We start from the raw sequence: 14,101 nt of genomic DNA on the forward strand, positions 1-14,101 counted from the left end.
CTTGACGGCCCCCCCGGCGGGCAGCGCAGGAGCGCTCAACATTGCCTTTTTCGGGCTTTTTTTCTCTTTCCTCCCTGTGTGCGGTTTGGCTTGTTGTTTTGGTGTGGTTTTTTATTCCGCTTCCCCTTGTCACTCCTTGCAGGGCCGGAGCGGCCGCAGCCCCTCCCGGGATCCCGGGGCCGCTCCGCCCATCCCGGCCCGGCCCGGCCCGGCCCATCCCGGGCGGCGGAGGAGGAGCCGGCGCGGCGGCTCCGGCCGGGCTGAGGCGCGGCCGGGCCCGCGGTGAGCGATGTCCCTGGCGGAGCGGCGGCGGCGGCGGCAGGACGAGGAAGAGGAGCGGGAAGGGGAAGCAGGGGATGGGGCCGGTGACGGGGAGGAGGTGGTGCAGATCCGGCTGGGGGACAAGTGCTACCCGGTGTGCAAGAGGAAGCTGATCGAGCAGAGCGACTATTTCCGAGCGCTCTACCGCTCGGGAATGCGGGAGGCAGGGCAGGGCCAGGAGGAGCAGCTGCTGCGCGGGGGGCTGAGCGCCCTGGGGCTGGAGCTGGTGCTGGACTTCATCAACACGTCCTGCCTGGCCAGGCTGGAGCAGGACGAGGGCGGCGAGGAGGAGCCGCCGCTGCTGGAGGAGCTGGTGGAGGCCGCGTCCTACCTGCAGGTCACGCCCCTGCTGCGGCTGCTGCTGTCGCAGGTGCGCCTGGGCAACTGCTTCGAGCTGCACCGCCTGGCGCAGGTGTACGGCCTGCAGGACCTGCACGACGCCTGCCTGGACTTCATGGCCGCCCACTACCACCAGGTGCTGCGCAGGCCCGACGCCCGCCCGCACCTCCTGCTGCCCCCGGCGCTGCAGCAGCAGCTGCGGGAGCGGCGCATGAGGGGCACGGCCACGCTGCTGCTGCTCGGGGACTTCATGGGCGCCTGCCCGCCGGGGCTGCCCGCCGGCTGGCACCCCGCGGGGGACGCGCCCTGGGCCATGCTCAGGTACGACGAGGAGGCGCAGCGGTGGCTGCCGCTGGCCAACAACCTGCCCGCAGACCTGGTGAGCGTCCGCGGCTACGGCTCGGCCACGCTGGACAATTACCTGTTCATCGTCGGCGGCTATCGCATCACCAGCCAGGAGATCTCGGCCGCGCACTGCTACAACCCGTGCCTGAACGAGTGGAGCCAGCTGGCCTCGATGAACCAGAAGAGGTAACCCCTGCGCCCTGGGCTGCCCGTGTGTCCCTGTCTGGTGGTGAGATAGGTCCGCACGGCGCTGCCTCAGCCTTGGGGACGCGATCCAGACCCGGCTGTGCGCTGAACCGCCAGACAAACCCAATGAGAACATTCCTTTCCTTCTTGCTTTATGGTGTATTCTAATTCCCGTTAAGTACGTGATGAGTTCTCCTGCTCTTAGTGGGGATGTACAGGCTAGGCCAGAGCTGGAGATGGCCGAAACCATTCAGTTGCAGCAGTTGTCCAGTGGTTTGTACTTTCATAAAAGTCTGAGTGCTTTGTAGGCCTGCACGTCAGTGAAATACCAGAAAAACGTCAGGAAGATGGTGAGAAATTTCTCACTTGATGGGAATATTTGCATTTGGGACTCATTCATCGTTTTGGCAATTTTTCTTTTTTTACCTTTATCCTTTTGAACAGTTTATTACACAGTGATGTTTCAGGCTGCATTCAGAAACATTTGTGTAATTTATATTTGAGTCATAGAGACCTAGCCTTGAGGAGGGCCCAAGAGGAGAGGCCTTCTCCCTGGCCAAGGTTGTGGCTCCTCTACCTTAACCACACTTTGGAGTTATAAAAACAAAGGCTTTCATTGCCCTGAAACAAACCGGCTTTGTTTCCAACATGAACTTCCTCTTTGTTTCCATTTAGTAAAAGTATTTTAAATTTTATCTTTTGTCTCTGCAAAAAGTAAGGAGGCCAAAATTCACTATAGAATGGAAATCCTTTTCTCTATCCAGTGAATTGGAAAAGCATGCCAGGAGACCCAAGCCATTGGCATGAGTGCTTTGTATCTGGGTAAACTGCAGTCTTTGTTCTTGGCTCTGTTTAGCTTTTGCCACCTAAACCACCTCAAAACAGGGATTAGACCTAAAATTAAATCTTTCCCATTTCACCTTTTTTCCCCCACGCTTCTTGTATTGTGAGAATTTTACTCAAATAATCACCTCCCTAATCAGTCATCACAACTGATCAGAAACCATTTTTCTCAGTGTTTCTGACCGCTTGGAACGGCACTGGGAAAAGTTTTCATCTGTAAAATGAACGTTTGGCTTTTAAACACTACAAACACCTTTTCTTACAGACCTGTTTCTTAGAGGCTGAGCCTGTAGCAGAGTTCCCTGAGGTGCCTGGGGAGCTGAGGTGTTTTATCTGACTTCATTCCACAGCAGGATCTGTGTGAACGGATTGGGAGCACTTGGCCTCAGCAGAAAAGGAGGATGGGCTCAGCCCACACAGTGTCTCCTGTGGAGATTAACTTATCACAGAAGTCCCACGCTGATCAAGTCACAAGGTTCTGTTTGTGTGCTGTCTATAGCAAGAGAGCTGTTACTATATGTGTTGGCTCAAGGCCCTTTTTGTACATTACAGTCTGTATATTCAAACTCTAGATCAGCCTTTTTCCTCTACACTTGCCCTTTTTTTTTTTGTTTTTGTTAGGATATATAATCATTATACTTGAAATAAGCACATGGATATTTTCTTCTAGTACTGTTTTCAGTGGTGTTGCTACACCAACTTAATCTTCAAACCCATCACGGGTGACAGCAAGGTGCTCCTTAGAATACAGTTTACATTGGCCATTTACTGCAGAAAGGCAGCAGGCAAATGGGTATTTTTGGGATAATCTCTAGTCTTACATTCCATGGGAGTTATTGCAGGCCAAAAAGTACCCAGAATTACACCTGCAAAGTAGCAGTGAGGATGTTGCTCCCTGAGTAACTGGGGGAACTTTTTTTCAAGGAAAGTCAGCTGACCCCTTCACAAAACACATTTTATTAGCTTCAAGGAGTCTCAGCTCTGCAGTTAATGATTACTTTTTTTAGCTGACATAACATGTCTGCTCCCTGGTGATCTGCTTGGTGTTTTGTGGCAGGGAGGGATGGCCTGTGCCCTAGGAGCCAAGAGCAGGACCATTTTTAACGTGAGGGGTTTGCATGCTACACGTCCAGTGCTGATGCCTGTCTGCCACACATCTGTGCTGCAATTAGCGCTGCAGTTTGCTTGGCATTGTATTTTTAGTTTGTTATGCTGTAGTAAAATAAGCAGTGTGGCTGCCCAGCCTTTTGCTTAGGAATTACAGCCATGTGACTGTCTGGCAAATGAATTTATGTCAGCTGATATAATTACATCCCATGGATGAAATTTGACATACCTTCAGGGAGAAGTTTCCATCGAAGCTGGTTTCATTTCAGACAGCAGAGGACCTGGATTGGTCCTGATGAGTGACTGCACGTGTTGGCCTTGAAGGAAGGTTGAGGAGTTATGGATATAATTTTGCTGCTCTACTGTTCATATGTGAGTTTTCTGCCCTAAACAAACTTTATAAGTTCTGTGGTATTTTTATCATGAATTGTTTCCGTTGTTGTAGTGGAGAATCCCAAGGATGGTGGGATTCTCTCCACATGCTTAGATGAAACACTCCTAATGTAATTCTAAGTAGAAGAGCCACTTGAATATTCAGCAGCCATTTTGGTTTGGGTCTTCACTGTTGGCTTTCTTTTTAGGTGTACAGGTCTTATTACTTTAGTTTCAAACTTTTTCACAATAGGCAGCTCCTGTATAATGTTCTTGTGATGGCCTCAGGAGCTTCAGAGAGTGTTATTCCCAATTTGTGCATACCCAAGGGAGCTAAAATAAAGTGCTCAGGCTCCCAAAGGAAGCCTGTGACTGAGCATGGAATTTGTCATCGTCTGAGTGCTAAATCAGATCAGTGCTGATCACAAATAGTCTACAACAGATCATGTTTTCTAGACCTTTTCATTCTAGAGGTGTTTCTGTACTTGGAATTCTCAAGAGAGAGAGTGACCTGAAATTTTTAATAGAAAATGACCTGAACTTTTTAATGGAAGCAGCTCCATGTAAGCATTGCCCAAGATCACTTTGGGATCAAGAAGGTAACAGAGTGGATAGGGGACTGTTGCAGTAATGTCCTTAAATACCTTTCCAAACCTTTCTTTTTTTTTTTTTAAAGTGAACACTGTCTGTAGAAATTTGCTATTTAAAAATAATACACTTGTAGGATTTCTACTGCATGTGCCAGTCAGAGCTGAATATTCCACTTCTATTTTCCTTCAGAGCCTTCCTACTCATGGCAGGTAAATCTTCCAGGCCTGCAAGACTATGTAAGCCCCAGGCTGGAATCATGCACGTGCACATGGAACATGATTTTTGTGAGCTATGTGTGCTGAACCACTGCCACTCTGAGGACTCTTGCAGGAATATAGGAGATGGTGCTTCTGAGGAATGCTACTTGTTCAGGAGACCTTCTCCTTCCTCATTTTTTACTTTTTTTTTTTTTTAATTCACTAAAAATTCTTCTGTGCTGGAAGAAAATAGACTTCAAAATTTTTTAAAGTTAGAACCATCCATACCTTACCTAACACAATCTTCTAAAGCCAAATGTTTGATGCAGAGTACTCTGCAAATTCATGTAAGAAATACTAAAAAAGGGGAAAAAAGAAACTTACTGAAAATATGTAAAATGCTTTGGAATTGCTCCGTAACTGCTTTCATGATTCCTTGTCTCTGTTGTAGGTGCTTTAACTCTAGAATGAAGAAGTCATCTGATTTTTGAGAATTTTTAGGGTTAAATTGGTCATTTGGAAGGAAGAAACAATGTTGGTTAATCCAAGGTTCGTGTTCTGCAGCAGGATAGTAAACCTTGCAAATAAATACATACTTAACTTGTTCTTGAAGTCCTCCAGCAGTGTAGATTCCAACCTACACTGGAATCTTCCTCCCAAGTGTCTTATTCCCATGTTTAGCCACCCCTCAGATCAGAAAGTCCTCCCCAGTATCTGGACTAACTCTTTTTTATTTTACACTGAGATTGTCAGTGAACAAAAACTGTGTGTGCTGGTCCTTTATAGCCACTGCCACGTGGCCTCCTGCAGATACACCTAGCACAATCCAGAGCCACAGAGGGATTTTGGGAAGCTGTGGAATGTTGTCCTGCGTGCAGAAAGCCTTTCTGACCTCCATCTCCTTTGCATTTGTGCAATGTATTTTCCTTCCTTTGTGCTTTGCACTTTGTTAGTGAAGAAGGGATTTTGAGCGGTGGTAAAACCCCACAGCTCCCACTCGCTGCTCTGGAATCCTGTTCAGAGGGAATGGGGGCAGCAGAAGGCAGCTCATACCTCGGCTTGTCCCAGCAGAAGGGACCCTCTAGGCCTGGTTTTTGGAAAGCACAGCTTGGTCCCTCAGGTTTAGACAGGTAGCAGGTGTGAGTGGAGTTCTGTCGTGGTGGAGTCCGACCCATTTGGCCCCACTGTTTCCAGGCTCTAGTCCATGGAATGGTTGTGGAGAGCTGGCTCCCTGCTCAGTGTTGGCCTTCCTTGTTTCCAGCTGCTCCAACACATTCAAAGAGAGTAAAAATGCACTAAATATTTCCTAATGTTCACTCTCCATAAAGACACCTGCTGTTACTGGCATGGAAAGGTGGATGGTGGAAGTTTTTCATAACGCATTGAGCCATTGTCCAAGCTTTCATATAAAGTGTGCTGATGGATACTTGCAGCTACTTTTGAGTTAAATGAACCTTATTGTTAATGAATTCCATAAATCTGAGATACCTCCACTGAATGTCATCCATTTTAACAAGTGTTTGGAAGTGGTTAAATGACTGACACAAAGATTTGTGGCTTCCCTTTAGAATATTTAAAGCTGCAAGTTGTGCTGTTTGTGTTTCAGTAGATAGTTTTCCCTGTGGTTTTACCCCTTTGTTAATTTGTGGATTTGTTTTTCTGTCCCAACTTTTACAACAGGTATATTGCTTTGAAAATCATGTTTTGCACGTAGTTATCCTCATTTCATACCTGCTATTGTTTGCCATGTTATTCTGGATTTTTTTAAACTGGAAAGCATAATTGCTATTGAGGGAATATGAACAGGCTGACCTAATCATAAATGTCAGGGGGAAAAAAGATAATAAAAAGCAATTAATTCCTTCAAAGGAGCATTTTAGTTTCCAAAGCTGTATTAGGCTGACAAGAACAAAGTGATTCCATCTGGAAACAAATTATTTTTCCAAATACGTTTCATAAAAAGAAGTTGCAGTGCAGTCTGCAGCTAGGCAGGGTTCATTTTGCCCAGGGAAAAACCTGCAAAAGTACTTAGCAGTAAGTTTTCAATGTTGGATTCCTGCAGGGTGGAACTCCCTTTGCTGCCCAGCAGGCCAGTGCAGGTCTGAAACATCATTTCAGTTTTACAGACATAACACAGTTCCCTGCTTGGCGTTGTGCTGAGCTGGAGCCCTCCAGGAACTGCCACACATCCAGGTAATTGGGATACTCATGGTGAAATCTCAATTGGCTCAGGAGAAGAGAAGGAACAACCTTACTAGGGAGTGGGACTGTTCTGGGGAGAGGAAAAGCTCATCCTTTGTTAGAACAGCTTCCTTAGCTGGAAGGAAGAGCTGCATACAAGAGTTCTGTCTTCACATCCTCCAGTTTCTTCCTCCAGACCTGCACCTGTAATACCCATGGACCATCTGTTTCTGTCTGTGTTATCTTCAGGGTGGGAGATAGGAGACTTCTCTTGTTTCAGGAATTAGGAAGTTGCCCTTTGCCATGTGTGAGTTATGAAAGCACAGTGGAACAGACTAAGAAATAAATGACGAGTTTGGAGGGCATTGCTTATTGGGTGCAGTTTAATTTTTGTTCAGGTATGGGTAGAACATAATTTACAGACAAATCTTGCTTCAGAGGGTGTATTCAGTACTTAAATGCTGAATAGGATACAGAGGATTCTCTCTTCTTTCTTTTGCAGCACAGGATTCAATGTGTTCCACTTCAAATTGCTTTCTTATTAGGGTTATTAAAGAGATTCCATAATACAGCCTAAAACAAGTATGCATTAGTAGGCATCTATCAAGTCTTGTTTGAAATTTTTTTACAATTTTAACAGCAGTTTTATTCTTCACTATGTGTCCATGTAATGCATTTTTCTCTACCAGTGGCACATTGCTAAAAGCCTAAGAAAAACGAGCTGTCTGCTGAGCACATTGGTTAACTGAACATCTAGAGTGAATTGGCACAGACTGAAATACAAAATAAAATATTCCTCAGTCTCAGCATCATCATCAATAACATTCAGACTGTCACTGGCTGCTGTCCTGAGTAATTGCAGTGTAGTTACAGCATTTTGGCCTTGCACAGAAAAGTTGAGATGCTGCAGATACCTCAAGTGGTGGTGCAAGCTGTGAGTGGGATGAGTGTGTCAGAGCCTGGGCAGGAGGAACTTCCCTCTGTGTTTCTGTAGGTGGATGCACCTCATTTCAGTGCTGCATTCTCTTCTTTCAGATCCAACTTCAAGCTCCTGGCTGTCAGTGGGAAGCTCTACGCCATCGGTGGCCAGTCCCTTTCCAACGTGGAGTGCTACAACCCGGAGAATGACTGGTGGAACTTCGTGGCATCCATGCCAAACCCTCTCGCAGAATTCTCTGCTTGTGAATGCAAGGGCAAGATCTACGTGATTGGAGGATACACTGCACGAGGTAACAAGTTTGCTGTTACTTCCTGGTGGTTTTTACCTGATTGTTTCCAAGGCCCAGATAATTTTCTCTGGTTTTTCAGGAAAGCTTTTGAACTTATGTAAAAGACTGTATAATGCTGATTAAAACACATAGAAATAAGTTGCTGGTAGAAAATAACTGACAAACCAACCGATATCTCTGTCAGGGAAAAATCAGGTATTTATGGGGTTTTTTCAGAACCTGTGTGGACCTGGAGCTCTGTTACTTGGAGAGAGCAAACTGATGGGTACTTCAGCATCCACCTTTCCTTAGATTTTGATCACACACTACAGAGAGGTCTCAACAGATATACTTTGTTTACTTTTTAAATACCTGGTTTAGACTGTCAGAAGGGAAAATTCATAGAAAATGAATTCTGCTTGCCTTAGTATTTCTCATGTATTAATAGATGTCATGGTCTTTTCACTACAGTATTTCAGTGTTTCAAAGGCAAATTCAAGCTATACCTTAATAACTGAATTGAACAATCAAAAACTGAAGCAAGAACCAACACTTCTAGCTTATTTAATTTCTGTACGAGATTTTCTGAGGACACTGTACAGAGGGAAGGATTTGAGGTTTCATTCTCTTCTGACAATTTCTTTTCTTTTATCCAAGGGGCAAACGAGTTAAAAAGAGCTCCCATTTGTTCATTCCTGAAGTACATAGTGCCATTTTTTGGGATGAAGACGTTTTCTCAGAGCTTTAGAAACCAATTTTTTAAACATTGCAAATGTTCAGTATTTACCAGGATTTTGTAAGTTTGAATTTGGCCTTTGCCCACTTTAGTTGACCACAGCAGTTTAAGGGCTTGATTTCCAAACAGAATGAAATTAGAAGAGAGATGAGCTTTTACAGACAGTACTGCAAGCAAAGCTAAACTGATATTAGAACAAGCTTCTAGCAGGTATGAACTCTGAATAATTTTAAAGTTTATAAAAGACACACTGCCACTCCTTAAGCTCCTTTTGGAAATGAAAACTCTCATAGTCATTTTGTCCAGACCATTCTGACCCAGAGCCTGGTGGCTTCTGTGAGGAGATTGTGCCTGTGTCTACATGGAGAGCTGTGCTGGGTGTGCTGCAATCCCAGTCCTCTGGTCACCCCCACTCCAGGATCTGCTGGGACCATTGTGCTCCCTCATGCTCCCTCCTATACAAAGTATATCTGTTGAGACCTCTCTGTAGTGTGTGATCAAAATCTAAAAAAAGGTGGATGCTGAAGTACCCATCAGCTTGCTCTCTCCAAGTAACAGAGCCCCAGGCCCACACAGGCTCTGAAAAAAAACATAAATACCTGATTTTTCCCTGTCAGAGATATTGTTTTGTTTGTCAGTTATTTTCTACTGGGACTCTGAGACGTCTGGCATGAAACACTTGTCTTGCTGAGAAGTCAGATCCAAAGGGTAGTGGGACAAGAGAATGAGGAGAAGAGGTTGAAACAGGTTAATGGGAAGTCTTACCTCTAGAGACCAGTGTTAGGGGTTTGGCATTTTTATCTAGAGAGAGAAGAAGAGGTAAAGTGAAAAACCTCTGATTTCATTAGGAGTGCTACACAATTACGGGAAGACCAGCTTTTCTGCTACACCCTCTGCACTCTGCAAGTTCCTTTTCTGATGCTTGTGCTGTGCCTCCATCAGACTGCCTGCTGCTGGTGGCATGAAGAGGAGATCAGCACATTGCTGATTCAGATCCTGTTTCTTTTAAACTCCTGAACAAGGGATGTGCAGTCAGGATTGCTGCCGTATGTCAGGCTGTTGAGTCAGTACTTGCTGCCTGTGGGTTCAGCTGAAGGAGAGTTATCAGTTACCTCTGGCTTCCTCCACACTCCAGGAGACTGCTGCTGCCCTCCAAACCTCTATCATTTCCCAGGTCTTTTCCTAAAATACCTTTTTTAATGGAAATTGGGCAGTAAAACAGTAGGAAGTTTTGAGCAGTGGATAACTAGCACATTTAGGCTTCTGTTTAAATTCAGGATCACTCAGGATAACAAACATCTGTGCTTGTTATAAATAATTTCCTGAACAAGAGTATAGAATCATTTTTTCTGTGACATCTTGGCTTAGGACAGGTAGCAGACTAAGAAACCAGAATTGCCACAGTTACACTGGTGATTTTCCTTCTGAATTATGCTGATGTCAGAAAGTGTTAAGACCAAAGGATCTGAGAAACACTAAGGCTTATTTTCTGGTTTGCTACATTCACTACATAAAACACATGCAGCAATTAATGTTTTTTGTGTTATGTTATTTTAGTAATTTTTGGTATTTCTGTATATACCTCAGTTTTTGCAGATTTTGTGGGCAGTTTTTTTAAATTTGTGTAGAGCTTTCTCCTGAGATTGCACTTTCCAGAAGATGGCAGGATCTGGAATTTCCCACTGTAAATTATAATGACTCTTCTTGAAAAAGTCCTTCTCTTGAGTTTGCAGCTCTCACTTAGATCCTAGAATAGAACCTAGATCCTAATAGAAATTCCATGTCGGGCACTGTAGTGTTCGTGTTTTGTGTTGTGGGTTTTGTTTTGGGTTTATTTTTTGTTCTTTTAGTGGATATAAAAGACCCCGGCTGTGGACTGAGCATGTGAGGGCCACGTTGCAATGGACTTCTATTTCATATACCTCCTCTCAAATAGCACATTTTCCAGGCAAAGTTTACTGCTATAGATAGTCATAGAAACTTAATTGGGACTTCTCCTGCCCTTAATGAGTCAGAGAATGATAGGTTGTTTGTAGACAAAGGTCATCTATATGTAGAGCTGCAGTTTCACAGAGCACTGCCATGAAAATAATCAGAGTACAAGTGCTGAGTGCAAGTGGAGCAGCACCTCCCTGATCATGCCATTGATGCACTTCATTCATGACAATCCAGTTATATTTCTGGCTATTTATACCTGTACCCTTAGAGAACTTTGTCAGTATGTCCCTGTCTGCTTGTCCCCCTGGGAGCTCATCTGGAAGTCATCATGCAGGACAGACTGGTAACGTGGAGCAGATTTAATAAAAGACCTGTCTGGAGTCTGCAAACCTGTTCCTGCTTGTCACTTGAGGTTAGATTTGAGCTTAGGTCTCCAGAGACTGGAACAGAATTTACTGAGTCGTGTGCATTCTGTGATAATTTAGTGAAGCCTTGGGCACAGCCAGGGTCATCACCATAAATCAGGGTGGCATTTTAACAGTTCTGTGGAATAACACTATTGCAACCATATGCACCCCACTGAGTTGTGAATTATGGAGATGATTTCAGCCTCTTTCTGAGCCTCTGCCTAGTGGCAGAGCACAGAGTTCCTGGTTTTTAGACGATTTTGATGATGTGTGTTTCTGTGTTTACAAGGTGCCCTTAGGTCATCCAGGCCACTTGCTGACATGTAACCAGCTTTACAAATTTTATCCCACAAAACTATGATTTATGGAATGAAATGTGAAGTATCAAAGTTAAGCTTGGATGATAAGTCATCACTTGACAGCCATTAATGAAGTGTACTGTCTGATTCACAGATGAATCAAACATGATAGTTTGATTCATCTGTGACCACTTCTGGAGAGGAGAATATTGCTCCATTTCCTTCTTTGTGAAAAAACACTTATATATCAATCAGAGACAAAATTAAAAGCATAAAGTAACAGGTAAGGATTATTCTGCTAAAATCTGTGGGCCCAGACAATTTACATCATGTAGTGTGCCAGAAGTAGCAAAATTTTCTCCCCTGTGCCAAGGAACAGAATGTTCAAAGTTTCTTTTCAAGAGCAAAGAGCTGCACTTGCCAGTGATCACTATTTATCCCCTGGCTCACCCTTTAAGTGTGTGAGCAATCTGCAGTAAAGACTGGGACGCTTTGTAAGAAAGACAAATGCTGTGCCTTGTGACAGAGTTATTTATCTGTGAATATCCCCTCTGTGTTTCAGGCAGGAACATGAGCATCCTGCAGTACTGTCCCACTTCTGATTCCTGGACCAACTTGGAGCTGTGCGACATGCACGTGCGCAAGCAGCAGATGCTGTCTGTGGAGGAGACCATCTACCTGGTGGGGGGCTGCATCCTCGACCTGGGGCCCAGCCAGAGGGGCAGCCCCAGCGAGGACGTGCTGACAGTGCAGTCCTACAACACTGCCACCAAAGAGTGGCTCTACCTCAATGAGAACTCGTCCAAATCCGGCCTTAACTTGACTTGCGCGCTCCACAACGATGGGGTCTATATCTTGAGCAGGAATATCACTCTGTCTTCCAGCCTGGAGCAGCGTCTCTTCCTGAAGTACAACATCTTCACGGACACTTGGGAGACCCTGGGGCGCTTCCCAGCCTTTGGACAAAACATTCTGATCTGTTCTATGTATTTGCCTGATGGGCGAGAAGTGTGACAGCACAAGGGTGTTCTTTTCAGTTCATTAATCGTTCTTTGATGAAATATTGCTCCCTCTGAGTAATTCCGTTTTCAGAATGTAATGTGGTTGCATAATGCAGGCATAAAATACTGATTCTGTTCTCTAAAAAGGTTTCAGAATACAATATGAAATGTTTCCAGAAACAGTTTTAAGATGTCGATTTAAACATTTTACTGGTTTGGATTAAAATTTCACCAGGTATTGTTTGCAATTGAAACATCAAATTTTTGTGTTGGCAACTGATTCCGGAGTTCCAAAGGCAAAACTGATCAGTCTGGTTTTTTTCTTGGTCTTAATAGACAGTGTAGAACCAAACATACACATTTTAAAAGTGTTTTTAAATGTTTAAAAACATTTTAATTCAATAAAGTAAATAATTAGTATAATCAAAACCACAACAGGATTTATTTCTTTCAAAATACAGTTTTTACTCAAGCGATGTTCTGTCGATTGTGCACTTTCAAATTGTTTATGCTATCCCAGTTTTATCTCTTCTCTGGCGGCAAGTGAGATTCCCAAAGGGGCCAGCAGTCAGGGTCCCATCAAGAGGAACTTCCTCTAAATTATTTGTAGTGCAATGCTTTGCCAGGGACTGGTAGGAATTACCTAGAGGCTACAGTTACTAATAGGAAAAGTAGATGCTCCCTTAATGGAAGTTGGCAGCAATTCTTGCTACTGTTAAGACAGAGGTAAAAAGGCACTTTATTCAAAGGGTGGAGTTTCCTAATTGTCATCAAGGTTTATGTTTTTGTTACCTTGTTGTGGTCTGTAGTACCTAAAACTGAGTTTTAAAGAACAAATTGTAGTTGGCAACAAGCTGGGTGTTGTGAAAATGTCCCTGAGCACGGGCAGAGGTGATTCTTCTCCAGGCACATCCTGATTGGTGACACTCCTGTGGGACACACATGGAAGGCTTGGCTCTTGTAAGTGATTCCCTGAACACATCCCCCAGAGCAGGGACATGTGAGTGTTGGCTCTTCCGTGTGTCCCCAGGAGAGGCTGCCTCAGGTTTGCCTCCCAGTGTTTTTCCTCTGTGTAAAGGGCACTGTAAGGTGGTCACTGTGAGCACTCCTTTGTGGGGATTCTGGAGTGGGCACTGGGGGAGCTTCTCCCAGTTCCTGCCTCTTGCCTGAGAGAATTGCAGCCATGATTGGTCCCTTTTCTCCTTGTAGCTGACAAGGGCAAAAGCCTCTTCTTGAGGTGCCTGCCCAGGTCTGGAAATGTGTCCTCACAAAAAAGAGAAGAAAAGCTCTGGGTCAGCATGGAAGAGCCAGGTTAGACATGTGCTAAACACATTGCAGAGATGCTGGTTCTGCTCCAGCTGTTTGTCCATATGATGAGATTCAAAGCACCTGAAAACATTCCAAGTGTGTGATGTCTTTTTTGTTTCTTCATTAGAATTCAGGAATCTTCTTTTGAAGAGAGGGGCCTTTTGTACAGAGGAGGAGGAGGCAGCAATGGTTCCCTCAAGGTCCTTGAAACTCCTTGCTTTTCCACGGTTTTGAATGAAATCAGTTCTGCTAAAGGGTTTCCAGCCTTAAAGTGCCTTACCAATCACTGCTCACACATTAACCTTGGTGCTTCCAATCACCTGTAGCAACCCAAACAGAAAATCCCACCAAACTTCTCCAGAATGAGGGCATCTGTGTTTGAACATTTTTAGGATGAAAGCAACCACAACACAAGGTCTTTTGGCTGTCTAAGATTTACCTTTTTGGGTGGAACTCTTGCAGCCTGGTGGGGAATGTCATGCCTCAGCCCAAACTGGTACCTGCCACTCAGCCCTGTATGCCTTCAATTAGCTAAGTCCACGCTGATGTGTTTTTATTTCCTTTGAAGACATTGTGCAGCTGCCCTGTTTTGACATCAATATCAGACCACACAATTGCTCTTCTGCAGTGGAGCAATAAGGTGACCTACACAACATGCTTATTTCAGAAATGTTCCAGAATAAATATAAGCAGGGTGCCATTGCCTGGTTATAAATTATCTC

At 44.6% G+C, this 14,101-nt stretch overlaps 1 protein-coding gene across 1 annotated transcript; it reads left to right on the forward strand.

Moving 5' to 3' along the window:
• Nucleotides 1-209: 209 nt before the first annotated feature.
• Nucleotides 210-12,500, forward strand: KLHL42 (kelch like family member 42). Its single transcript, XM_063395359.1, has 3 exons — nucleotides 210-1,191; nucleotides 7,518-7,711; nucleotides 11,633-12,500. The coding sequence occupies exons 1-3, from the start codon at nucleotides 290-292 to the stop codon at nucleotides 12,082-12,084; spliced, it is 1,548 nt and encodes a 515-aa protein (XP_063251429.1). The 5' UTR covers nucleotides 210-289; the 3' UTR covers nucleotides 12,085-12,500.
• Nucleotides 12,501-14,101: the final 1,601 nt, after the last annotated feature.

Source organism: Prinia subflava, chromosome 4 (assembly GCF_021018805.1).
Source record: "Prinia subflava isolate CZ2003 ecotype Zambia chromosome 4, Cam_Psub_1.2, whole genome shotgun sequence".
Lineage (NCBI taxonomy): Eukaryota > Metazoa > Chordata > Aves > Passeriformes > Cisticolidae > Prinia > Prinia subflava.